The sequence below is a fragment of the Petromyzon marinus genome, chromosome 46, assembly GCF_048934315.1.
Source record: "Petromyzon marinus isolate PM22_M1 ecotype Great Lakes invasive population chromosome 46, UKy_Petmar_22M1.pri1.0, whole genome shotgun sequence".
NCBI lineage: Eukaryota > Metazoa > Chordata > Hyperoartia > Petromyzontiformes > Petromyzontidae > Petromyzon > Petromyzon marinus.
The window spans coordinates 13,858,261-13,883,151 of record NC_133712.1 but is presented as its reverse complement, the minus strand read 5'-3'; the positions used below and the strand labels follow the sequence as shown (position 1 = coordinate 13,883,151).

Sequence of the window (24,891 nt, the reverse complement as noted above, 5' to 3'; positions counted from 1 at the left end):
ACCGGGCGTGGTGCTGGCCACCCACCCCCCTCGTGTACCATTCCGGCCTTCAGATGTGCTCGCTAACAGCACTTGCTCCGACAGTTTGTTCAGGCTATACGGGAGATCTTTGTACGTGTATATGTGTGGGGAGCGGTAGTGTAGTGGTTCGCGCGCTGCGCTACGAAGCTTGCGTGCCGAGTTCGATTCCCGCTCCCCCTACCCCCCCCCACCCCCACGTTTCACCCTCCACAATCACACCACGATCCCATGTGCACCGAGACCGCAGGACCCGAAGACAATGAATCCACAGAATCAAGACGGGGGGCTTGATGAGTTTTTAATTGGTCACGGATCAGCGGTGGTGAGGTGCGGGCAGCGAGGTGGGCGACGCGGTGCGGTGGAGCTCTAGAAAGGGTCGCCAAGCGGTGCGGTGGAGCTCTAGAAAGGGTCGCTGTTCCAAGCGGGAGGCCGATGCGCGATGTTCGGTCTCCGAAGAGGTGGCCATTCGGTTCGCGTGCAAGGCGACCGTAAGGAACGGGCGCAGGGGTGTGGGTGATGAGGTTTGCAGAGGTGCGCCATTGGCAATTACGTGTGATGAAGTGTGGCTGATATACTGCGTGCTTCAAAAAGATGTTAACACTTATATGGGACTTTCGTTTTTAATGGGAAAAAAGAACGAATAAGGGACCGTCGATAAATGACGTCACGCGATTTTGGACGATTTTTGACCCCCCCCCCCCGTCGTCACACGACGTCACAAAAAGTCAGACCCCCCCCCTCAAATATGACGTCACAAAGCTCTGCCCCCCACCCCCCAAAAAAAGATAAAACATGCTTCAAATCGCTTTAAACTATTGTCATTGTAGTGCGTATTTAATGTGCCGCTGCACTTTGATGTTGTAGGAGAAAACATTTATCAAAAAAGTATATTTAATTAAGTAGAACGTGTTGTCTATATTTATGTAAAGTTGCGCATTTTGATGTGACGTTACATTTCTTAAACCTCCCCCCCTCCCCTCGTTACACATCGTCACAAATGTCTGACCCCCCCCTCCCCCCTTAGGTGCGTGACGTCATTTATGGACAGCCCCTAATACACTGTAACATGATAAAAAATTTAATGTTAATATCTTCACACTGTTAAAGAGTCTCCCACGTGTTCTCCATCGTTGTCAACACGTGGTCTGGAATCTTCTCCAGGTGGTCTCCAGAGCCCGGAAGCAGCCGCACATGTCACGTGGTCTTTTCTCAGAAGTGTTAAAAACATTGTTTTGAAGCACCCTGCGTATAGTAATAATAATATATGGGCCATGGGGTGAGTGTTCAGGTTTATGAGAGGGGCGTGGTGAGTGACAATCACAGACCCCGTCGCGCACTGTGCGCGTGACGAGGTGTTTGTGACGAGGTGCGCGTGACGAGGTGCGCGTAACGACGTGTGTGTGATGAGGTGCGTGTGACGAGGTGCGTGTGACGAGGTGCGTGTGAGGGACGAGGTGTTGCTGCTCAGTACTCCACAGTCACACACTTGGTGCGCAGATACTCATTGAGAGCTTCCTCACCTGCGGAGACATGCGGACACACACGGCACACAGACGTGAGCACACCACACCAGCAGCACACCACTCCACAACAGCAGCACACGACACCAAACCAGCAGCACACAAGCAGCGCACCATACCACCTCCACACTCCACAGCACACCACCTGTGCCTCACCACCTCCACACCACACACCGTGCCGCCCGACCTCGGCCCCACCGCATCACACCACCTCCACCATATCACATCACAAAGACAAAGACGCCCTATATAGCCTTAACAGACTGTTGGGGCAAGTGCTGTTAGTGAGCATCTATGAAGGCTGGCTAGCACCACGGACGACCGCCTTTGTCTCTCCAGTAGCGATGTTTATACTCCGCACCAGGTACTCATTTGAGTCTGAGTCGACCTAGGAGAGGCCCAGGACAAGTTCAGATAATCGTCACCGGTGTTGGCCGTGAGCGGGAATCGAACCCGGGTCGACGGGTTCGTAGCACTGCGAGCTAAACCTCAACACGACCGCCATACCACATCACCTGCGCCCCGCCACACACGCGCACCACACGCGCACCACACACCACACCGCCACCGCCACACCACGTAACCTGCGCCCTGCCACGCACGCCCCGCTCACCCAGGTCCTTGCCGAAGCCCGACTGCTTGAAGCCCCCAAAGGGCGCCGCCACGTCCGTCTTGTTGTAGGTGTTGATGAAGACGGTGCCGGCGTTGAGCGCCTCGCTCACGCGCAGCGCGCGCCCCACGTCGCTCGTGAACACGCCCGACGCCAGCCCGAATTCCGTGGCGTTGGCACGCCGCAGCACAGCGTCGTCATCCCTGCACGCGGGCCGGGGGGGTGGGGTATGGCGCCGTGCAGCATCACACAGCGTCAAGCAGCATCCTACAGCATTACTCATGCATGCAGCAGCATACACTATTGTACAGCACCACACATACACGCAGTGTTACACAGCATCGTAGAGCATCTCACACACACACACAGCCAGCGTCATACAGAATTCTATAGCACCACACACACACAGCGTCATACACCATCGTAAAGCACCAAACACATAACCATCGTACAGCACCGTACACACACAAACACAGCGTCATGCACACAAACAGCCGGCATCGTACAGCACGGTGCGCGTAAACAGCGCGGTACACACCCAGCCAGACCATCCCTGCAGGGTCTGCTGTATGGAGCGCGCCCTGCACTTGATCTTCTACTCATCTGCAGCACATGAGGCCATGAACCTACTCTATCCCCCCCCCACCCCCCACCGCTAGCCCCCTCCACTCCTCCCCCTCACCCGCTGGGGAATCTGGAAATGATCATGATGGGGCCGAACGACTCCTCCTGGGCGATGAACATGTGGTCCTGCACGTCGATGAACACCGTGGGCTCCATGAAGAACCCTGGGGACACGCGGTGTGGGGACACGAGGAGACACGGGGACACCATGGGGGGGATACCAGGGAGAGACAGGAACAACAGGGACACATGGGGACACCAGGGGAAGACACGGGGACACCAGGCAGAGGAAGGGATACGGGGACACAGGGACATGGGAGACACGGGCACATGAGGGAGAGACAGGGATACGGGGACACAGGGACATGGGAGACACGGGCACATGAGGGAGAGACAGGGACATGGGAGACACGGGCACATGGGAGACACGGGCACATGAGGGAGAGACAGGGACATGGGAGACACCGGCACATGGGAGACACGGGCACATGAGGGAGAGACAGGGACATGGGAGACACGGGCACATGGGAGACACCGGCACATGAGGGAGAGACAGGGACATGGGAGACACGGGCACATGGGAGACACCGGCACATGAGAGAGAGACAGGGATATGGGGACACGGGAGACAGATGCAGAGAACAGGACACAGGGACAACGGGAGAGAGGGTGGGGGAGACATGGGACAGAGGAACGGGACAAATATGAGAGTTGTACACTGTACAAAGATCCCCCGTATAGCCTGTAACAGATTGTTGGGGCAAGTGCTGTTGGTGAGCACCTATGAAGGCCGGCACGGCACACGAGGGGGTGGGTCGCCAGCACCCCGCCCGGCCGCCTTTGTCTCCCCGGTGGCGATGTTTACACATTGCACCAGATGCTCAGTTGTTCAACCTCGGGGGTGGCCCAGGAACGATTTAGATAATTGTCACCGGTGTTGGCCGCCGTGAGCGGGAATCGAACTCGGGTCGCCGTGCTCGCAGCGCAGCGTAGCGCTAACCGCTGCACTCCTGTGCCCCACGTACGTAGACACACACCCCCACCACCCCCCGCCTCCCTCACCTGGCCGCTTCACCTGCCCTCCCCCACACATGAGCTTGGCACCCTCTTTTCGGCCACGCTCGCAGAACTCGAGCAGCTTCCTGAGATGCGAGGCGTGGTTCTGGGGGCCGTGGTCCGTGCTGCGGTCCAGGGGATCGCCCACCTTCATCTTGCGCACTTCCTCCACCTGCACGGGGGACACGGGGGGTGGGGGGGGGTGTGACACACGGGGATACGAGGGGGGCACGCGGGGACAATAAACAAACGAAACAATGTTTTATTTTTAACCAAGTAAGGCACTACTGAGCGGTACATCTCTTTTTCAGAAGCGACCTGGCCACACAAATGATAGCTCAACGAAGTGGCTTATCACGTGGACATTTATAGCAGCCAAATAATGTTTCTAAATGTGAAGGAAATAACCCGGAGGACCCGGAGAAAAAATCCACACGACTACGGGGAAAGAGACACGCAAACTCCAAATATACAGCAGCAGGCATCAGGGTCGGGATCGAACCCACGACCTCCTGCACACTCGGCGAGGTAGGTAACATCTCGCCACTGTGACACGCGGGGACACACGGTGATACATGGGGCTTTTATAATTGTTGATTGTTGTTGCCGGTTGTAGTTGAATGTTTGTTGTTTGATGTTGTTGTGGAGGTGGTGCAGGAGTCACCACTCTGGTGACGAACGTGTCGTGGATCCCGTCCTCCAGAAACAGCCGCCCCGCGGCGATGCAGTTCTCCCCCTTGTTAAAGAACACGGCACTCATGCCCTGCGGGGACACGGGGAGACGGGGACACAGGGACACGGCGACACGCGGATGGACATAGGGGGAGACGGGAACATGGGGACATGGGGACACGGGGAAGACAGGGACACGGGAAGACGGGGACACGGGGAGACGGGAACATGTGGATGCGGGGACACAGGGACACGGGGAGACGGAGACACGCGGATAGACATAGAGGAAGATGGGGACACGGGGACACGGGGAAGACAGGGACACGGGAAGACGGGGACACGGGGAGACGGGACACGGGAAGACGGGGACACGGGGACATGGGGACACGGGAAGACGGGGACACGGGAAGACGGGGACACGGGGAGACGGGGACACGGGGAGACGGGAACATGTGGATGCGGGGACACAGGGACACGGGGAGACGGGGACGTGGGGATGCGGGGACACCGGGAGACGGGGAGACAAGACAGGGACGCGGGGATGGATACAGGGGAGGCATGCTTAGGGGGGTGGGTGGGGGGTATGATCAGGGTGAGAGTGGACAAGGGGAGGTAAAGGAGGTGGTAATGTGGAGTGGGGGGCTGGAGGATGGGTTGGGGGTGGGGAGGGCGTACCATGCGGACCGCCTTGTCCAGGTCACAGTCGTTAAAAATGATGAGGGGGGACTTGCCACCCAGTTCCAGAGACACTTTCTTCAGATTGACCGTGGCACAGCTGTGTGGCACAGAGACAGATACCGCTGTGTCATGGTGGATTATGGGTAATACCTCATCGATACGATGATGGTGGTGATGATGATGATGACGCTGTGATTGATAGAGCTCCCTCCTTCATGCCGGAGCACCATTACACCTCATTTTAAACACATGGAAGGGCACGCCCAGTGGCAGCTGTCCCTGTGTGGCATAAGGTGACTTGATACTTGGGCCTGCGAGCGGGCGTTGGTCTACCAGTAAGGGGCGGGGGTGATGATTGCTTCGGCGCGTGATCCCAATCGAGTAAGTTGTGGGTTCACGTTTAACATTTGGTCAATGGTGTCCCGTGACGCTGGCGCACAGGGGCGTGCTCTTGCGAACGTCCACTGCGAGTGAAGCAGCTGCCACCGAGGTATAATAAACCGGGGCGGCCTGCCAGATTCGAACCGCGAACTTCTGTGGTAATCGGTGAACGCTCTGCCGTTGGGCCACAATGACGGTGACGACGGCGGTGACGACCACGGTGATGACGATGGTGAGTGTTGTGCACCGCGGTGGTGGCAGCGTCGCTCATGCGCACCGCGTCTCTCGCGATTGCCGACCAGGAACCCAGACGAGTAGGGAGGCAGCAGCAGCAGCCAAGGGGTGAGGAGCCAGCGCTACCAACAATTTCCCAAAACGTTTCAGCCAATTAATGAATATTAATACATCTCACCACCCCATATATATTGCAGAGTAGGAGCTTTCGAGGCTTTCTACCGGGTCCAACCTCTTCATGACCTGCTTTCGAGCATTTCTACGGAGCTCACCTGTTGATGATCTGCTTCTAGGAATTTCTACCGGGGCTCACCTCTTCATGATCTGATTCCGAGGATTTCGATCGGGGCTCACCTCTTCATGATCTGATTCCGAGGATTTCTACCGGGGCTCACCTCTTCATGATCTGATTCCGAGGATTTCTACCGGGGCTCACTTCTTCCGAAGATTTCTAACGGGGCTCACCTCTTCATGATCTGATTCCGAGGATTTCAATCGGGGCTCACCTCTTCACGATCTGATTCCGAGGATTTCTACCGGGGCTCACCTCTTCCAAAGATTTCTGCCTGGGCTCACCTCTTCATGATCTGCTTGCCGACGTCGGTGGAGCCCGTGAACCCGAGCTTCCGCACATCCGGGTGCTCCGACAGTCGCTGGCCCACCACTGAGCCTGGGTTCGTGGGTCATGGGGTCATGGGGTCATGGGGTCATGGACACAGGTGTGGGTCAGTGTATTCGTGGGTCAGTGGAACAGGTCAGGGTTAGATTCACAAGGTCATGGGCACGAGGTCAGGGGCAGTGGGTCATGAGGTCATGTGCACAGGTGCGGGTCAGTGGATCATTGAGGCAGAGGGAGGGGAGTCGAGGAGGGGGAGAGGAGAGGGGGAGTGGGGAGGGAGGGGTGAGTGAGGGTGGGGATGAAGAGGGGTGAGTGGGGGGAGGGATACCTGGGCCGGGGAGGATGTTGATGACTCCCTTGGGGAATCCGGCCTTTGCTACGAGCTCCGCAAACTTGAGCGCGCTGAGCGGAGTCACCTGCACACAGCATCATCATCATCAGTGTCAGCATCATCATCATCAGCATCATCGTCAGCATCATCGTCAGCATCAGCGTCATCGTCTGCATCATCAGCATTGTGGTGGTAGTGTTTGAGATGGTGATGGTAGTTTCTTTGTTGCTGGATGTGGTTGTAGAGTTGTTATTGTGTTAGAGGTGGTGTGAATTTTAGTGGTGGTGTTGTAGTTGTGGTGGTGTTTGCAGTGGTGTTTGTGATGGTTGGTCTAGTGGTGGTTGTGGTGCTGGATTCGGTGGTGGTTATGGTGGTTGTTGACCTGCGCCGGTTTCACCACGGCCGTGTTGCCGGCGGCGAGGCACGCGGCAAGTTTCCACGACAGCATCATGAGTGGGTAGTTCCAGGGGATGATGATAGCACACACCCTGCAGAGACACAGTAGGGGGGACACGGGGAGACACGGGCAGACACGGGGGGACACGGTGGATGTGAAAATGTAATTATTGCAGTTCAATAAACACCAGAGGCCGTGTGTAACCCCAGTGACCCCGGTGACCCCGGTTAAGCCGGTGACCCACCCGAGTGGCTCGCGCTTCGTGAAGGTCAAGTTGCGGTTGGGTCGTGCGTGGTTGATGGGGATGGTGGAGCCCTGAATGTGGGGGGGGGGGGGGCAGAGGGTGGGGCAAAGACCAGGTCAGAGGTCAAGCTTAGGATGACAATCTCCTTCCTGTTGTCCTCCCCCCCATCTCCCCTACGCGTCTCCCCCACCGTGTCTCCCCACCACCCCCGCGTCTCACCTGGATCTTGTCGCACCACCCTGCGAAGTAGCGGAACGTCTGGATGGACATCCCCACGTGCGTCTTGAGCGCGAGCGTGAACACGGCGCCCGAGTCCAGCGACTCGATCGTGGCCAGCTCCTCCTGGTGCTGCTCCATCAGATCCGCCAGCCTGGGGTCGTGCGCGGGGTGGTGGGGGGGTCATGAGGGGGGGGGGGTCACCCAATCAGTGGGTCATCCGGTGAGAGATTCATCTCATGGGGCCAGTGGGCCATCTCCGTCAGTGGGTCATGAGGTCTTCGGTGGGTTATGCTGGGTCAGTGGGTCACGTGTACGTGGGTCTGTGCCAGCCCAGATGTTCCCAAAGAGCAGCCCAGAGTGATGAAGACAAAGGTTCCCCACTACCCCCGTATGACCCACACGGGTCTGTGGGGCAAGGGCTGCCGGCGGGCACCCGTGTGTGCGCGCACCTGTACATGAGGTTCCCGCGGTCGCGTGCGTTCATGCGGCTCCACTCCCCGCGCTCGAACGCGTCCTTGGCGGCCGCCACAGCGCGGTCCACATCAGGGGCCGTGCACAGAGACACGGAGCAGAGGGCCTGCGGGGACACGGCACTTGTGTCACTCCACTGCTGGATGAAGGCCCGCTACCCCTCCCCCCCCGCCCTATGCTGTGTTGGCCGTAGGGGTTGTTTGACCATACTTCACCGCACTGGTCAGTAAGAGTATGGGGGAAAGGGCTGTTTCAGATGTCACCGAGCCAATGATGTGAGCCATGACGGTCAGCGTCACCATCTTAACCTCCACCAGCATCATCACCACCACCACCACCACCTCCACCACCAACTTTACCACAAACTCGAAACAAAAACACCTCTATCACCATGATCACCATGACCACCAACCCCTCCCACCCCCTCCCCACTTCCCCCCCAATCCCCCTGCCGCCCAGTGAGCGCCCACTCACCGTTCCCGTGGCCGGGTTCACTGTCTCGTAGGTCGCCCCCTCCGCCGCGTCCACGAACTCCCCCCCGATGAATCCCTGGTGCGGGATTCGCACGGTCATCGCGTTCACCTCCATCACCACCTGCGGGACGACACAGCTCGCCGTGTCTCCTCGTGTCTCCCCGTGTCTCCCCGTGTCTCCCCGTGTCTCCCCACATCTCCTCGTGTCTCCCCGTGTCTCCCCGTGTCTCTCCACGTCTCCTCGTGTCTCCCCGTGTCTCCTCGTGTCTCCCCGTGTCTCCCCGTGTCTCCCCACGTATCCTCGTGTCTCCCCGTGTCTCCCCGTGTCTCCCCACGTCTCCTCGTGTCTCCCCGTGTCTCCCCGTGTCTCTCCACGTCTCCTCGTGTCTCCCCGTGTCTCCCCGTGTCTCCCCGTGTCCCCCCGTGTCTCCCCACGTCTCCTCGTGTCTCCCCGTGTCTCCCCGTGTCTCCTCGTCTCTCCCCGTGTCTCCTTGTGTCTCCCCGTGTCTCCCCACGTCTCCCCGTGTCTCCTCGTGTCTCCCCGTGTCTCCCCGTGTCTTCTCGTGTCTCCCCGCATCTCCTTGTGTCTCCCCGTGTCTCCCCGTGTCTCCCCGTGTCTCCCCACGTCTCCTAGTGTCTCCCCGTGTCTCCCCGTGTCTCCTCGTGTCTCCCCACGTCTCCCCACTTCCCCGCGACCCCATGTCCACCGTATCTCCCTGTGTCCCCATGTCTCCACGTCTCTGCACATCCCCGTGTCTCCATGTCCCCGCGTGGCTCCCCGTATCGCTGTGTCCGAGCGTCCCCGTGGATGTCCACGTGCCTCCCCGTGTCTCCGCGTGTCTCTCCGTGTATCTGTGTACCCGTGCGTCTCTACGTGTCTCCGCGTGTCTCACGTGGTCCACGACGATGTCCCCCGTGCCGCCCTCCCCGCGCATCTTGCGCACGACCATCTGGATGAACTCAGCGAAGGAGCTCGCCATGTACACCTCCTCGTTCTGCAGCACCACCTCGCTGCACAGCATCCTCACCTCCTCCACCAACCTGTCACATCGTCACATCACCTCGTCATTACGCCCTCACCTCCTCCACCAGCCTGCCGCGTCATCATCGTCGCACGACCTCATCAATCCAACATGCCGTAGCACCATCATCTGGTTGGTCAATCACCCCGTGACTTCATCGTCTTGCCACCTCGTCACCTCATGACCGACAACCCTGTCACCTCATGACCCTGCAACCGCGATGCTGTGACCTCGTGACACCCATGTCAACCGTGACCCCGCGACCCCGTGACTCCACGACCCCGTGAGCTTACCGGACAACGTCCATGGAGCCAGCTCCACTTTTGAAGAAGTCCGTGGCATCCACCACCTCGTCCACGTTGCTCAGGATGCCCTTCCACACGGCCTGGGGTCAAAACCGAGATTCACACTCCCGGCGGTGATGATGGGTGCGGCGAGTGCGTGCGTGCGCGTGTGTGCGTGTGCATGTGTGTGAGCATGTGTGTAAGTGTAGCGGTTAGCGCGCCGCGCTATGAACCGGGCGACCCGGGTTCGATTTCCGCTCACGGCCAACACTGGTGACGATTATCTGAACCGGTGCTGGGCCCTCCCCTAGGTCGACTCAGCCTTGAATTAGTACCTGGTGCGGTGTGTAAACATTGCTACTGGGGAGACAAAGGCGGTCGGGCGTGGTGCTGGCCACCCACCCCCCTAATGTACTGTTCCAGCCTTCATAGGTGCTACTCGCTAACAGCACTTGCCCCTACAGTTTGTTAAGGCTATACGGGGGATCTTTGTCTTTGCGTGAGTGTGTGGAGGAGGCTCCTGGAAGGACGCTACTGCGCAGGTGGAGGAATTCGCCCTCCAACCAGAACGGAGGGAAGAGGAGTGACGCTCACAACAACGAGCAGAAAGCCGGGCGGATAAAATGAAACGAGGTGGTACAGTGGGGAGCACAGATGGTGCATCTGCCAGCCAGCTCAGTCAACCCATGGCACCTGGGGGGGGGGCTATCCCGTGACCTGCCAGCAGCGAGCCTTCCGCACTTCATGTGATGGTCACACGGTGCACCTAGCCTGGCACAAGGCACAAGCACCCTGGTGATGTCACGGCCACTTAGCAGCGAGTGACGGCTGTTGTTGTTGATTCCCGCTCACGGCCAAGGGGCCGTCCATAAATGACGTCACGCGATTTTGGACAATCTTTGACCCCCCCCCCCTCGTTACACGGCGTCACAAAAAGTCAGACAACCCCCCCCCTCAAATATTACGTCACAAAGCTCTGACCTCCTGATGTTGTAGGAGCAAACATCAAAAAGTCTATTTAATTAAGTGGAACGTGTTGCCTATATTTATTTAAAGTTGCGCATTTTGATGTGACGTCACATTTCTCAACCCCCCCCCACCCTCGTCACACATCGTCACAAATGTCTGACCCCCCACCCCCCTAGGTGCGCGACGTCATTTATGGACGGTCCCCAACAACCAACGACGAATACGTGAACCGGTCCCGGGGGCCTGCCCTAGGTTGACTCGAGCATCGGCACTGGGGGGGGGGGGGAGGAGGGAGACAAAGGCGGTCAGGCGTGGCGCTGGCTTCCCCGGACTTTATAGGCGCTGCTCGCCAACAGAACTTGGCACTGCAGGCCTGTCTGGGGGCTTCTCCCGGGGGGGGAGGGGGGTGGTGGCATTTGACTTCGGTTCCGTACCCGCACTCGATCGGCAACTTCCCTCTCGCTGTCGGAGAGCTCCAGGCTCTGGGTATCCCCCTGGGAGAAGTAGGCCGAGGCGGGGATCGTCTTCCCGCTCTCCAGCTGCAACACCTGCACCCTCAGCTGCACACAGACACATACAGACGAAGATCCCCCGTAAAGCCTTAACAGGCTGTTGGGGCAAGTGCTGTTTAGCGAGCAGCACCTACGAAGGCCGGCACTGCACGCCCATAAACACAGACACGCAGAGTGACAGAGTTCTAGATCCAGAGAGACGCAGACAGAAAAAAACAGAGAGACACAGGCACACAGAGACACGGAGACACCCCCCCCCCCCTATCCTCACTCGTCGGACTTGAGCCGGCCGCTCCACGCGCTCCCCACGCTCGCTCGCAACTAGATCAAACATCGCATCACCACCATCATCATCATCCCATCATCACCATCATCACCACCACCATCACTACCATCACCATCATGATTACCGTCAACTCATCACCACCATCATCACCACCATCATGACCATCATCACCACCATCAACTACCATCACCACCATCATCATTTCCATCATCTCATCACCACCATCATATCCACCACCATCATCACCACCACCATCATTAACCATCACCATCATTGAGTACATTCGGTATTGGCACTGTCATTCTTATAGTGGAAAGGCCATCACGAAGGCAGGAGGAGCCTCTGTACTTCACAGACAGGTAGAGTACAAGTAGAGTCTGCCAGTCAGAAGCGATGCTGATGCTGCGTGTAGTCCCACTTGAGTGGCGGAGCGAGTGGCCGAGGGAGTGACCGAGCGAGTGACCAAGGGAGTGACCGAGGGATTGACCGAGGGAGTGACCAAGAGTGACCGAGCGAGTGACCAAGGGAGTGACCGAGGGATTGACCGAGGGAGTGACCAAGAGTGACCGAGGGAGTGACCGAGGGAGTGACAGAGGGAGTGACCGAGGGAGTGGGCGAGCGAGTGACCGAGTGAGTGACAGAGCGAGTGACAGAGGGAGTGACTGGGCGAGTGACCGAGCGACTGACAGAGGGAGTGACCGAGTGAGTGACCGAGGGAGTGACCGAGTGAGTGACCGAGTGAGTGACAGAGGGAGTAACAGAGGGAGTGACCGAGGGAGTGACCGAGTGAGTGTCGGAGCGAGTGACTGAGCGAGCATCACCATTTTGCCATCGTTTCCGAACAGCACCAGCCCCTGTGGGGTCACGACCCCGGGTTGCGCTGCCCCCTCGATGGGTAGGGGCTGCCCTGTGGGGGCGGGGCCCTCGAAGAGCGAGGAGCCGAACAGGGAGACGCACTGAGAGGACAGCAGGTGGAACACCATCAGCGTCATCATCAGCATCATCATCAGCAGAATCGTCATCATCAGCATCATCATCAGCAGAATAGTCATCATCAGCATCATCATCAGCAGAATCGTCATCATCAGCAGCATGTGCGGAAGGAATGATGGGTGTAGCTTCTGTATCCATAATAGAGTTTTTTTTGGGTTAGATCGCGTAAATATATAAATGTGTCGTTAAACCCGCCACCACCCGACACAGCCAACTAGTAAGGGTTGTCACGTAAACAGAACGTGCCAATTCGTCACTAGTACAGCACTAGTGTATAGTGTAGCAGTGTATTGTGTAGTGTATAGTGTATAATGTAGTGTATAGTGTAGTGTATAGTGTAGTGTATAGTGTATAATGTAGTGTATAGTGTAGTATACTAGTACAGTACACCGGTGTGTTGGAGAGCCAAGCCACAACATTTAAAAATCTGAGTACGACGTTTCACCAGTAATTACAACTAGCTTCATCAGGCGACAGCCAGATTGTTGGGGTGGGGGGGGGCGTGGCCTGTAAGCAGGAGGTGAATGAGAGAGACAGAGAGAGTCGGAGGGGGTAGGGGCTTCTCTCACCTCCCCCTCGATCAACGTCCACGCCCCGGGAACTTTATCGTTGCCTCTGATCCAGTTGTGAATCGCGAGCGCCGGCTGATCCCAGTTTACCTGCACGACAGCACGCTCCAGTCAGCTGGGGTCACTCGGGGTCACTTGGGGTCATCTCAGGTCATGTTGTCATTCGAAGCCAGTGGTAGTAATTCCCACATTCCTACGACCGGGACGAGTCGATCCATAGAAGACAAATAAAAAGGATTGACATTTCCCACAATGTGGTACTCGTTTTATCGACCACAGGGGGAGGGATGGAGGGAGTGTAGTGGAAGAAGGGGAGGGAGGGGAGGGGAGGGAGGGAGGGGAAGGGAGGGAGGGGCTGAGTCAACCTCCAACAGAGATGTGAACTCGCGAGGGTCCGGTAGCTGCGAGCCACTCGCTCCATGCCGGGCCTCACGCCCGTTGTGACCGTGCGGCCTCAGAAACTCACGGCGCCTGACATCTCAACCAGTGGAAGGGCACCCCCAGTGGCAGCTGTCCCCGTGCGCCACGAGGAGTATGCAGCACCTGGCCTGCGAGCGGGCATCAGTTTTCCAGTAGCGGGGGGCGATGACTGAGTAATTTGCGGTGTGATTTTTTTTCTCCAAATTTGGTACTGTGACGCCGGCATGCAACGGCCTACTCTTGCGAATTACGTCATGGGATCTTTAACGGCCGCCGCGGGCGAAGTGGACGTCGCGGAGTTTTTGTTTTACCGCGGTGAATGCGCAGACAACCGCAATATTGACCAGGGTGGCCCCGCTAGGTTAAAACCAGGAACCTCGGCAACAAGCGGCAAAAACTCGCTGCCGCTGAGCCCCGTCGCCGCCGTTGGGACCGCCTTGGGTCATCAGGGGTCACCGGGGTCATCTGGGGTTACGGGGAGCTCGTGGGGAGCTCACCTGCGCGTTGTCCTTCTTCTGGATGCCCTCATAAGTGGCCCCCTCCTCCAGCTGGATAATGCGGGGGGCCGTGCCGTCAGCGATCATTCGCACCGCCTCCACCTGGGGGCGGAGAGGCAAAGTTGGAGGTGGCGGGGGGGGTACCCTCCCCCTGCCGTGTCACGCCCCCCTCTCTCCATCCCCCCCACCCTCAGACCACCTCCCTACCCTTCGTACCTTGGCCTAATGCCCCCCTTGCCCCCCCCACCTCCCATACCATGGCCTTCATTCCCCCTCACTCCCACTCGCCCTCCACCCCCCCCCCATACTATAGTGGTAAAATTTTCGCCCCCCTCTTTCCCCTGCCAGCCACAATCCCCACCCGCCCCCACCCCTCCCCCTCGTCCGTGCCTGAGTCTTCATGCCCCCCGCTGCCAACGCTCCCCCGGCCATCCCTCCCCCTCCTCCCCTTCCCCCGCACCATGGCGGTGACCCCCTGCGGGTAGAGGAAGCGCTTGTAGAAGGAGCTGACGGTGTCGTCGGGCAGCACCGCACACTCCCTCTGCAGCAGCAGGGGGCCCGTGTCCAGCCCCGCGTCTGCCCAGAACACCGAGAAGCCGCCCCTCGCGTCCCCGTGGATCAGTGTCCTGGGGCGTGGCGGCGGCGGCAGCGATAGGAACATCAGCATCATCATCATCAGAAGCAGCATTATCAGCAGCATTATCAGCAGCATCAGCAGCATAAACATCAGCAGCAGTAGCAGCATCAGCAGCAGCATCACAATCACCATCCCATCGCAACTATCAACATCACCACCCCCATTCCCACGACCACCACCATCATCACCACCTCCATCCCAACCATCATCACCCCCACCATCACCATCATCACACCCATCCCCACCACTATCATCATCACCATCACCACCCCCATCCCTATAGAATACATCCCAACCATCACCATCATCGTCATCACTCCCATCCCCACGACCACCGCCACCCCTAGCACCACCACCATCCATCCCCACTATCATCATTCCCCACCCTCCGGCCCCCCGCTCCCCCGCACCAGTTGATGGCGGAGGCCCCGCGGTGCCTTGGCAGCAGCGACGGGTGGTAGATGATGGAGCCGTGCCGTGGGTGGTCGATCACCTCCATGGGGATGAACTGCGAGCAGAAGGGCAGCACGTTGAGCTCGGCGCCCAGGCCGCGGTAGGTGTCCAGCAGGGCCGCCACGGGCTGCCCCTTGAGACGCCAGCGTGGCGGTTTGAAGACGGGCACCGCGTCCGCCTCGGCCGCCGCACCTGGGAGGCGGTGCGGAAGGGGACGGACGCCCCGGTCAGCCGCCTCGCCTGCTCAGCGGGTCGCTCGCCCAACGCTCAGTCACGCATTCACTCGGTCACTCACCGACCCATCCAAGATGTGTTTAGTGGTTTCGAGTGGATAGATGGGATTTCGGAGGGTCAATGGAGTTTCGGGGGTTCCTCACCAAGGGGGTCTGGCCTCCCATCCGTGTCGGGGATGGTGAACACGCCCACAACCTCGTGGCCATCCTCGCGCAGGCCCCGGTACACGTCCAGGCCGAACAGGCTCTGCCCAATAACCACCACGCGCATCCTGGCTCCTCCTCCTCACCTGCACATGCACACCAGGTGAGACCCCGTCACCAGGTGAGTCTCCTTCACCATTTGAGACTCCACCGCCAGGTGAAACCCCGTCACCGGTGAGACTCCTTCACCATTTGAGACTCCACTGCCAGGTGAGACCCGTCACCAGGTAAGACCCCGTGACCAGGTGAAACCCCGTCACCAGGTGAGACTCCGTCACCAGGTGAGACTCCGTCACCAGGTGAAACCCCGTGACCAGGTGAGACCCCATCACCAGGTGAAACCCCGTCACCAGGTGAAACCCCGTCACCAGGTGAGACTCCATCACCAGGTCAGACCCATCACCAGGTGAGACCCATCACCAGGTGAAACCCCGTCACCAGGTGAGACCCGTCACCAGGTGAGACTCCGTCATCAGGTGAGACTCCGTCACCAGGTGAGACCCATCACCAGGTGACACCCCATCACCAGGTGAGACCCCATCACCAGGTGAAACCCCGTCACCAGGTGAAACTCCGTCACCAGGTGAGACCCATCACCAGGTGAGAACCATCACCAGGTGAAACCCCGTCACCAGGTGAGACTCCGTCACCAGGTGAGACTTCGTCACCAGGTGAGACCCATCACCAGGTGAAACCCCGTCACCAGGTGAGACCCCGTGACCAGGTGAGACCCATCACCAGGTGAGACCCATCACCAGGTGAGACCCCGTCACCAGGTGAGACCCGTCACCAGGTGAAACCCCGTCACCAGGTGAGACCCATCACCAGGTGACACCCCGTCACCAGGTGAGACCCTGTCACCACGTGAGACCCCATTACCAGGTGAGACCCCGTTACCAGGTGAGTCTCCGTCACCAGGTGAGACCCATCACCAGGTGAGACCCATCACCAGGTGAGACCCCGTGACCAGGTGAGACCCATTACCAGGTGAGACCCCGTCACCAGGTGAGACCCCGTCACCAGGTGAGACCCCGTTACCAGGTGAGACTCCGTCACCACGTGAGATCCATTACCAGGTGAGACCCCGTCACCAGGTGAGACCCCGTCACCAGGTGAGACCCATCACCAGGTGAGACCCGTCACCAGGTGAGACCCCGTGACCAGGTGAAACCCCGTTACCAGGTGAGACCCCGTGACCAAGTGGGACTCCGTCACCTGTAGGCTCACAAGAAAAGTTCCAAAGCAGCTCGGGTGTCCACCTTTTCCACACCAAACCCGGACACCTGGAAACTCAAGTCGGTGGACGATTGAGTGAGTGGATGGGTGAGTGTGTTATTAGGTGAGTAGATGAGTGGTATGGGTGAGTTTGTGGGTGATTGAGTGAGTGGATGGATGAGTGAGTGGGTGGAAGGGTTTGCTACCCTCCCCACTGTGGACCAAACCCAGGCAGAGCTCTCAGTCATCAGAACGCGCTGTGAGAGGGGTTTTGGCACGGCGCTGGTCGCGGATCCTCGTTACGAAGCCACCCGGAACGCCCGATCACAGAAGCCAACTGCCCGCTGGCCGGGTCAACCCCTTATCGCAGCCACGCCGCCACCCTGGTTAATACCGCGGGTCTATTAACCAGACAGGTTGCTGCCACCGCGGTGCAGAGGTCAACTCCCAGAGGTCACCGGTGCTGTGAGATCTCGCAGCGCGGCAGTTTAAACAATGGTCCAAATTACTTGAACCCCCCCCACCCCCACCTATGTCCCCCCCCACCCCCAGCAGAAGCATAAATGATGGGTTCACCACAGTTAAGTCTATGATCGGCAGGTCGTGCGTGGTGGTGGTGGTGGGGTAAGCAGTGGAGCGCTGGTGCAGCGGGAGGGGAGGCGGGAGGGCAAATCTCTGATGGGCGATTTCGTCGACGTGTACAATGTTATCGCTCCGTCACAGCGGCGCCGTCTGTGGCGGCGGCGAAGACCCCGGTGACGTCTTCAGGCCACGGGCCCACAAAGTTTGTGCAAAAGCACAGGCAAATGTTGTCCTCGATTGTGGACGGATTGGCGTCGGGGGATGATGGGGCTGTCCCCCTTAGGACAATAAACAGAGCGATAGGGAGATCACAAAGCAATGCTGCTCATCCACTACCATCATCAGCAGCAGCCAGAGTCAATACACTGCTGGATGAAGGCCTCTCTCTCTCCCCTAGACGTAGCCACCTCTCGCGGGCTCGCGACGCACCGATCCGCCCGGCTCCTGCCGCACACGAAGCCGCTGTAGACACCCTCTCGGGCGAGTTATTTCCCTCCTTTGGATGCTGCTCCGCCGTTATCAACCGGTCTCGACCACATGCCATCGTGGTCCCCTCCAGCGCCTTGCCCAAGCCTCACTTCTCTTAGCAAGGCGTTGCGACGACGACGATGATGTTGCTGACGACGACGATGATGATGATGCTGCTGACGATGATGATGACGACGATGATGATGCTGCTGCTGACAATGATGATGACGATTATGACGATGATGATGCTGCTGACGATGATGATGCTGCTGCTGACGACGATGATGACGATGATGATTCTGCTGACGTTGATGATGCTGCTGACGATGATGATAATGGTGCTGCTGACGACGATGATGACGATGATGCTGCTGACGACGATGATGATGATGCTGACGATGATGATGATAATGCTGCTAACGACGATGATGATGATAACCCTGCTGCTGACGATGATGATGATGCTGCTGCTGACGATGATGATGCTGCTGCTGACGATGATGATGATAATGCTGCTGACGACGACGATGATGCTGCTGCTGACGATGATGATGTTGCTGCTGACGATGATGATGCTGCTGATGATGATGATAATGCTGCTGACGATGATGATGATAATGCTGCTGACGACGACGATGATGATGATGCTGCTGCTGACGATGATAATGATAATGCTGCTGCTGACGATGATGATGCTGCTGCTGACGATGAGGATGATAATGCTGCTGCTGACAACGATGATGATGATAATGCTGCTGCTGACGATGATGATGTCCCTGACACGCGTGCGTTGTCTAATCCACGTATTCGTCTCTTTGTGTCTGAGTGCAGCTTCAACCATGCATCTCTCCATGATATCATTATCATCTAGCCACTGCCGCGGATGAAAATTAATGATATTTCTAACACGTGTATGTTCTCTGATCCACGTGTTCCTCTTCCTGTGTAGCAGTGGAACTTACAGCGTGCATCTCCCCATGCTTTCATTATGATGTATCCACTGTTGGATCAAAATCAATAAGATGATGAAGAAAATTACGTCTCCAACTCGTGCGTGTTCTCTCTAATCCCCGTGCCCCTCTGTCTCTCGGTGTAATTCCCAGCGTGCATCTCCTCCACCCTTCTCTGCGCAGTTTTGCGCTCCGCCTCACCTGTCACGTGTCCGCGTCTCGCATCACAAACACCACAATTGCGACGATGGTGCAGCCACGCGGAACGTAGCAGAAACATAGCGACACACTCCCAAGTTGATTCCGTTCATTGCCAGGTAGAGAAACTCAAAGAGACCAGGACGAGTCGTTTGTAACAACGACAAAAGCCCTACCCGTGCCACCAAATGGACCGAAGTAAATACAACATAGTTACAGAAATTAAGATGAAGCCAATACAGAAGGCTACGAAGTTGGGATCAAGGTACAAACACGAGCGATGACAAGGGACTAAACTTGACCTTCGGCAATCAAACAGGAGGTGTTAAAATGTTCAAAGACCAAATAGGCGGCTATTGCAAGGTATCGTGTCAGCATTAACCACACATGCTTGTGGTAAAACACGCGAACAAAACGTGCTTTGATAACAATATATGCATTGCCTTTGAAACTGATTGGCCTACTTTATGGCCTCCACTCAGCAGTGTTAGACCAGATCATGCCATTAAGCGAACAGCACATATCAAATCATTAAAAGCTCGGGTTGAGCAGTTGTATCTGTGGAAAAGAGTGAAGCCTATTCTTTCTGTTTTTGGTTCTTTCGGTAAAGTCACGTAGAAGGGAAATAATAAAACAATAAAAATAAAACAATAAAATACAATTCTCACGAGGTTTCGGCCACAACGCGAACAGCCGTCCTCTGCTCTTCACCTGAGGACGGCTGCTTGCGTTGTGGCCGAAACGTCCTGAGAATTTATTATTTTATTATTTCCCTTCGACGTGACTTTACCGAAAGAACCAAGAATATTAATACCTGCAGTCACGAAAGCTTTAAATCGAACTATTCTTTCTGCTTCGTTTCGATCCCGTCATAAAACGGTCCCATAGACATATAGGCGACATTTGCAGTACAGAAAGTTCGCTAGAGGACAGCAGACTTCTGTCAGAGGGACACAGTTCAGGGGACAGCGGAGCGTGGGAACCCGGAGCAGCTACTGAGGGTGAACGGGCTCAGAGCGATGACACCAAGAGGTGGTGGGATGGAGAGCTCAACTCAATCTCGAGCAACCTTCACCCAAGGAGCTGAACGAATACGTTGATCCAGCAACGCGTCTTAGCCTCTGGCATCACCTGCACCCACATCACCTGTACGTCGATCCCCTGCACCCCCATTACTTGCACCCCCATCACCTTCACCCTCATCACCTGCACCTCAACACCTACACCCCCATCACCTTCACCCTCATCACCTTCACCCTCATCACCTGCACCTCAACACCTGCACCCCCATCACCTTCACCCTCATCACCTTCACCCTCATCACCTGCACCTCAACACCTGTACCCCCATCACCTGTACCCCCATAACCTGCACCCCCATTACCTGCACCCCCATCACCTGTACCCCCATCACCTTCACCCTCATCACCTGCACCTCAACACCTTAACCCCCATCACCTTCACCCTCATCACCTTCACCTTCATCACCTGCGCCTCAACACCTGCACCCCCATCACCTTCACCCCCATCACCTTCACCCTCATCACCTGCACCCCCATTACCTGTACCCCCATCACCTGCACCCCCATCACCTGTACCTTATCACCTGCACCTTAACACCTGCACCTCAACACCTTCACCATCATCACCTGCACCCCCATCACCTGTACCTTATCACCACGTCCTCACCTCGTCCTCACCTCGTCACACCTCTCCCGCTCTCAATTCGACCTCCGCGCGTGTCTCACGTTTTTGATGGGGCCCGGTGGGGGGGTGAGGGGCATGGGGGGCGGGGCTACCATGTAAATATTTGACGTCACTGATAAAGGGGCGCCTCCGGCGAAACCCGCCGCGATTGGTCAGCACGAGCACGCGCCCCCGAAACGTGGCCAATCGGAGCAAGCGACCACGTGGGCGTCGTCGTCCCCCCCACCACCTTCTGCCCTGATAGCCGCGCCCCCTACCAGTTGAATGACGTCGGCATACAGCCAGAGTCTGTCCACTGCTGGATGAGGGCTTCCCCCTCCCCCCACAGCCACCACGACCTCTCTCTCTGTGGCTATGCAAAAAAATCCATCGTTGCACAGACAACGACGCACAACCACCCCCTGCTGCAGCCCTCACGCACCCCCTCACGGCGTACCCACCTATACAGCACTGACCCATACCTCCGTTGCGTGTCCCGATAGCGGATTCACTCACCCCAGAGAGCGCGCTGGGTCCCCTCGATGGCACCAGTTGTGGCAACCCCCCCCCATGCCCCCTGTCCTCTCGTGCACCCCGTTATCAGGGCCCCGATGACCCCCTCGGCCCCTGTACCGCGTCACGCCAAGTGGGGGATGGGGATTGAACTGGGGTCTGGAGGACTTTAGACGGTGGGGTTGGCTGTTTCGTGGTGGAGGGGGGCGTTTGTGCAAGCTCAAAAAACAGCAACAACAGCAACAACAGCAGCAGCAACGACAACAACACCAACAACAGCAGCAACAACAGCAGCAACAACACCAACAACAGCAACAACAACAGCAGCAACAACAACAGCAACAACAACACCAACAACAGCAACAACAACAGCAACAACAACAACAGCAGTAACAACAGCAACAACAACAGCAACAACAACAACAGTTGCAGAAGCAGCCGCTTCTCTCGCGTCAACTCGCGACTCACGGTCGCAAACTTTTCGCGGCGTCTTCCCTCATGGAACCTCGTCTCCCCCCCGCCACCTCATCTCCCCTCGTCTATCCTCATTTAGCCCTCATCTCTCCTCATGACCCTCATCTGTCCTCATTTGACCTCATCCACATAGTCTCCCCTCACCTCCCATCATCTCTCCTCCTCACCCCATCACCCCCTCCTCATCTCTCCTCCTCACTCCATCACCCCCCCCCTCATCTCTCCTCCTCACCCCCCCCCCCCCTCCTCATCTCTCCTCCTCACTCCATCACCCCCCCCTCATCTCTCCTCCTCACCCCCCCCCCATCTCTCCTCCTCACCCCATCACCCCCCCCCCCCCATCTCTCCTCCTCACCCCATCACCCCCCCCCATCTCTCCTCCTCACCCCATCACCCCCCCCCCATCTCTCCTCCTCACCCCCCCCATCTCTCCTCCTCACCCCATCACCCCCCCCCCATCTCTCCTCCTCACCCCATCACCCCCCCCCCCATCTCTCCTCCTCACCCCCATCACCCCCCCCATCTCTCCTCCTCACCCCATCACCCCCCCCCCATCTCTCCTCCTCACCCCATCACCCCCCCCATCTCTCCTCCTCACCCCCCCCATCTCTCCTCCTCACCCCATCACCCCCCCCCCCATCTCTCCTCCTCACCCCATCACCCCCCCCCCATCTCTCCTCCTCACCCCATCACCCCCCCCCATCTCTCCTCCTCACCCCATCACCCCCCCCCCCCATCTCTCCTCCTCACCCCATCACCCCCCCCATCTCTCCTCCTCACCCCATCACCCCCCCCCCCATCTCTCCTCCTCACCCCATCACCCCCTCCTCATCTCTCCTCCTCACCCCATCACCCCCTCCTCATCTCTCCTCCTCACCCCATCACCCCCTCCTCATCTCTCCTCCTCACCCCATCACCCCCCCCCCATCTCTCCTCCTCACCCCATCACCCCCCCCCCCTCATCTCTCCTCCTCACCCCATCACCCCCCCCCCCCATCTCTCCTCCTCACCCCATCACCCCCCCCCCATCTCTCCTCCCCCCCCCCTCTGTAACTTGGCCCCGCTTCGGGTGACCTCCTCGTGGCCCCCGTCCCCGCGTCGCTAATCGCGCGCCACCGCCCCCGCAGAGGCGGCGCGCGCGCGGGGGGGGTGGGGGTGGGGTCGGTGGCGTGCGACTCCCACAAAGGCAAAGGGCCCCCGTGTAGCCTTACCCAGACTATAGGGGGCAAGTGCTGCTCGTGTGCAGCAACACACGAAGGCCGGCACGGCACAACAAGGGGGGGGGGGGGTGGAGGCAAGGACCACGCCCGGCCGCCTTTGTCTCCCCAGCGACGATGTTAATACACCGCGCCGAGCACTCATTTGAGGCTGAGTCGACCTTGTCAGAGGCCAAGGGCCCGGCTCAGATAATGGCCACAGATGTTGGTCGCGAGCGGGAATCGCGCGCGAACCGCGACACCTACCGCTCCCCATAGGCGCAACGCGCCCCACGGGTGATATCGCGATATATCGCGATATCGAGATTACTCGCGATATAGCGCTTTCATCACGACGACAGAGTGACCCCCGTGTCTGTGTGAAGAGAACACGGAGTGAAGCAGACAAGGGGGGCCCGAGTAGCGGGGGTCTCTGTTGGGGGGGGGGCGGGTGGTGGGTGGGGGGTTTCCCGTGGCGAGGGAATTCCCAGACCCCCTCCCCCTGGATCCCTTTGGCCCCCCGATCGAGGGTCAGCCCCGGTCCCTACCTGCGTCCTCGTCTCTCCAGGCCCTGATGGAGGCAGAGGCCCGGGTCGTGGGCAGTGGCTCAGCTTCCAAAATTAGACCGAAGCCCTCTGCACCCCGTTTCTTGACTCTCCCCACCAGCTTCCGCCCCCCAGGTCTCCCACTCTCGCTCCCCTCTTATTTACTTGTCCACCACCCCATCTCCTTTCACTCACCCCTCTTCTCTCAGCTGCCTCTCACACGAGTTTCACTCATCTTCCATCCCCTCCATACATCTCTCACTGACCTACTCGACCACGTTACTATCCACTGTTGTATATGTGGGTGTGTGAAAATTTGGTGAAAATAAGGAAAATTTTATGAAATTCAAAATTTGCATAATGTATAATTATGCACATTCATTATGCTAATTAAAGAAGTAATCGTATTAATTTATGCGAGTGGGTGTGGTTATGTTAATGACAGCCTTCATGATAATCAGGCCCCGCCTCGTTGACGAGTTGGTGTTATCAATAGGGATAATGCAATCAATCGTATGCAGTTATACTAGTGTCAACTCAGCTTCGTTGTCTAACTTCGTATCATCGATCAGTATAATGAAATTATTCTCGCTTCAACATTTATTGAGTATGGATTAGTGTGTTTATATTTTTATTTCCCCGAGTTCATATCTCATCGCAGGATACAGTCCTTATGCAAAAATTATAGGAAAAAATCGCACGACCACTTCTGCATTAATCAATTTATTTTCTAATGAAACCTTAACTCTAAAAGATGCAACTCTCGGCTTAGTAATAAAAACAACACAGTATCAACACATTTTGCGTTGTGGCCGAAACGTCGTGAGAATTTTATTGTGTTATTTTATTATTTTATTCTCATTCTACGTGACTTTACCGAAAGAACCAAAGAAGAAGTATCAACACAGTCTCATTAATGACTGCGTGGTTTCACTTAGACAACAGCACATGGATCCCGCATAACGCGATTGTTGTTAGTGAGAGAGAGTCGTTAAAACCTGCATGCAAGCTATTCTAAACAAAAACCTTAACATTCTATTATGAATTATTATATTTGAAATCGGCCACACAGTACTCCCGGATGCTCATTCATTGATCCATAGGCAATCCTTATCACGTTGTTAACAGGGCAATTAATTATTATGCAGCGTAACACGAACGTATGGAAAATATCCTTATGGAAAATATCCTTAATATTATGCGACGGTATTCATACGAAAAGACAATAAAAAATTATTATTATTCTCAAAGGCGCAAATAATGGATTCGTTGTCAAGATTATGCCATTGAAAAGAAAATACAAAAAGGTATGACCGAGTTGCTTCGTAACTCAATGGCAGCAGGGTTTTTCACGAATCAGTTGATATTTAATGTACCACCTTGGAATGGTAACTCTTCTTGAAACCAAAGATAACTTTAGAACAACCTTATTGTCG

The 24,891-nt window shown here is 57.1% G+C and overlaps 1 protein-coding gene across 4 annotated transcripts; it reads right to left on the bottom strand.

Annotated features, from left to right (window-relative positions):
* Nucleotides 1-300: 300 nt before the first annotated feature.
* On the bottom strand, nt 301-23,570 carry LOC116952313 (cytosolic 10-formyltetrahydrofolate dehydrogenase-like). 4 transcript variants are annotated; one of them, XM_032971550.2, is made up of 23 exons: nt 23,459-23,570; nt 15,570-15,715; nt 15,150-15,384; nt 14,563-14,728; nt 14,103-14,204; nt 13,186-13,275; nt 12,445-12,579; nt 11,260-11,385; nt 9,866-9,957; nt 9,444-9,591; nt 8,552-8,671; nt 8,056-8,183; nt 7,607-7,757; nt 7,388-7,458; nt 7,129-7,234; nt 6,744-6,831; nt 6,373-6,466; nt 5,179-5,278; nt 4,496-4,594; nt 3,838-4,003; nt 2,834-2,939; nt 2,155-2,354; nt 301-1,541 (listed from the first exon to the last, which is right to left on the bottom strand). In XM_032971550.2, the coding sequence occupies exons 2-23, from the start codon at nt 15,694-15,696 to the stop codon at nt 1,486-1,488; spliced, it is 2,706 nt and encodes a 901-aa protein (XP_032827441.2). In that variant the 5' UTR covers nt 15,697-15,715; nt 23,459-23,570; the 3' UTR covers nt 301-1,485. The 4 variants fall into 4 exon arrangements, with proteins under 4 accessions (XP_032827441.2, XP_032827439.2, XP_032827440.2 ...); XM_032971548.2 differs by lacking the exon at nt 23,459-23,570 and adding an exon at nt 20,731-20,823; XM_032971549.2 differs by lacking the exon at nt 23,459-23,570 and adding an exon at nt 20,720-20,812.
* Nucleotides 23,571-24,891: the final 1,321 nt, after the last annotated feature.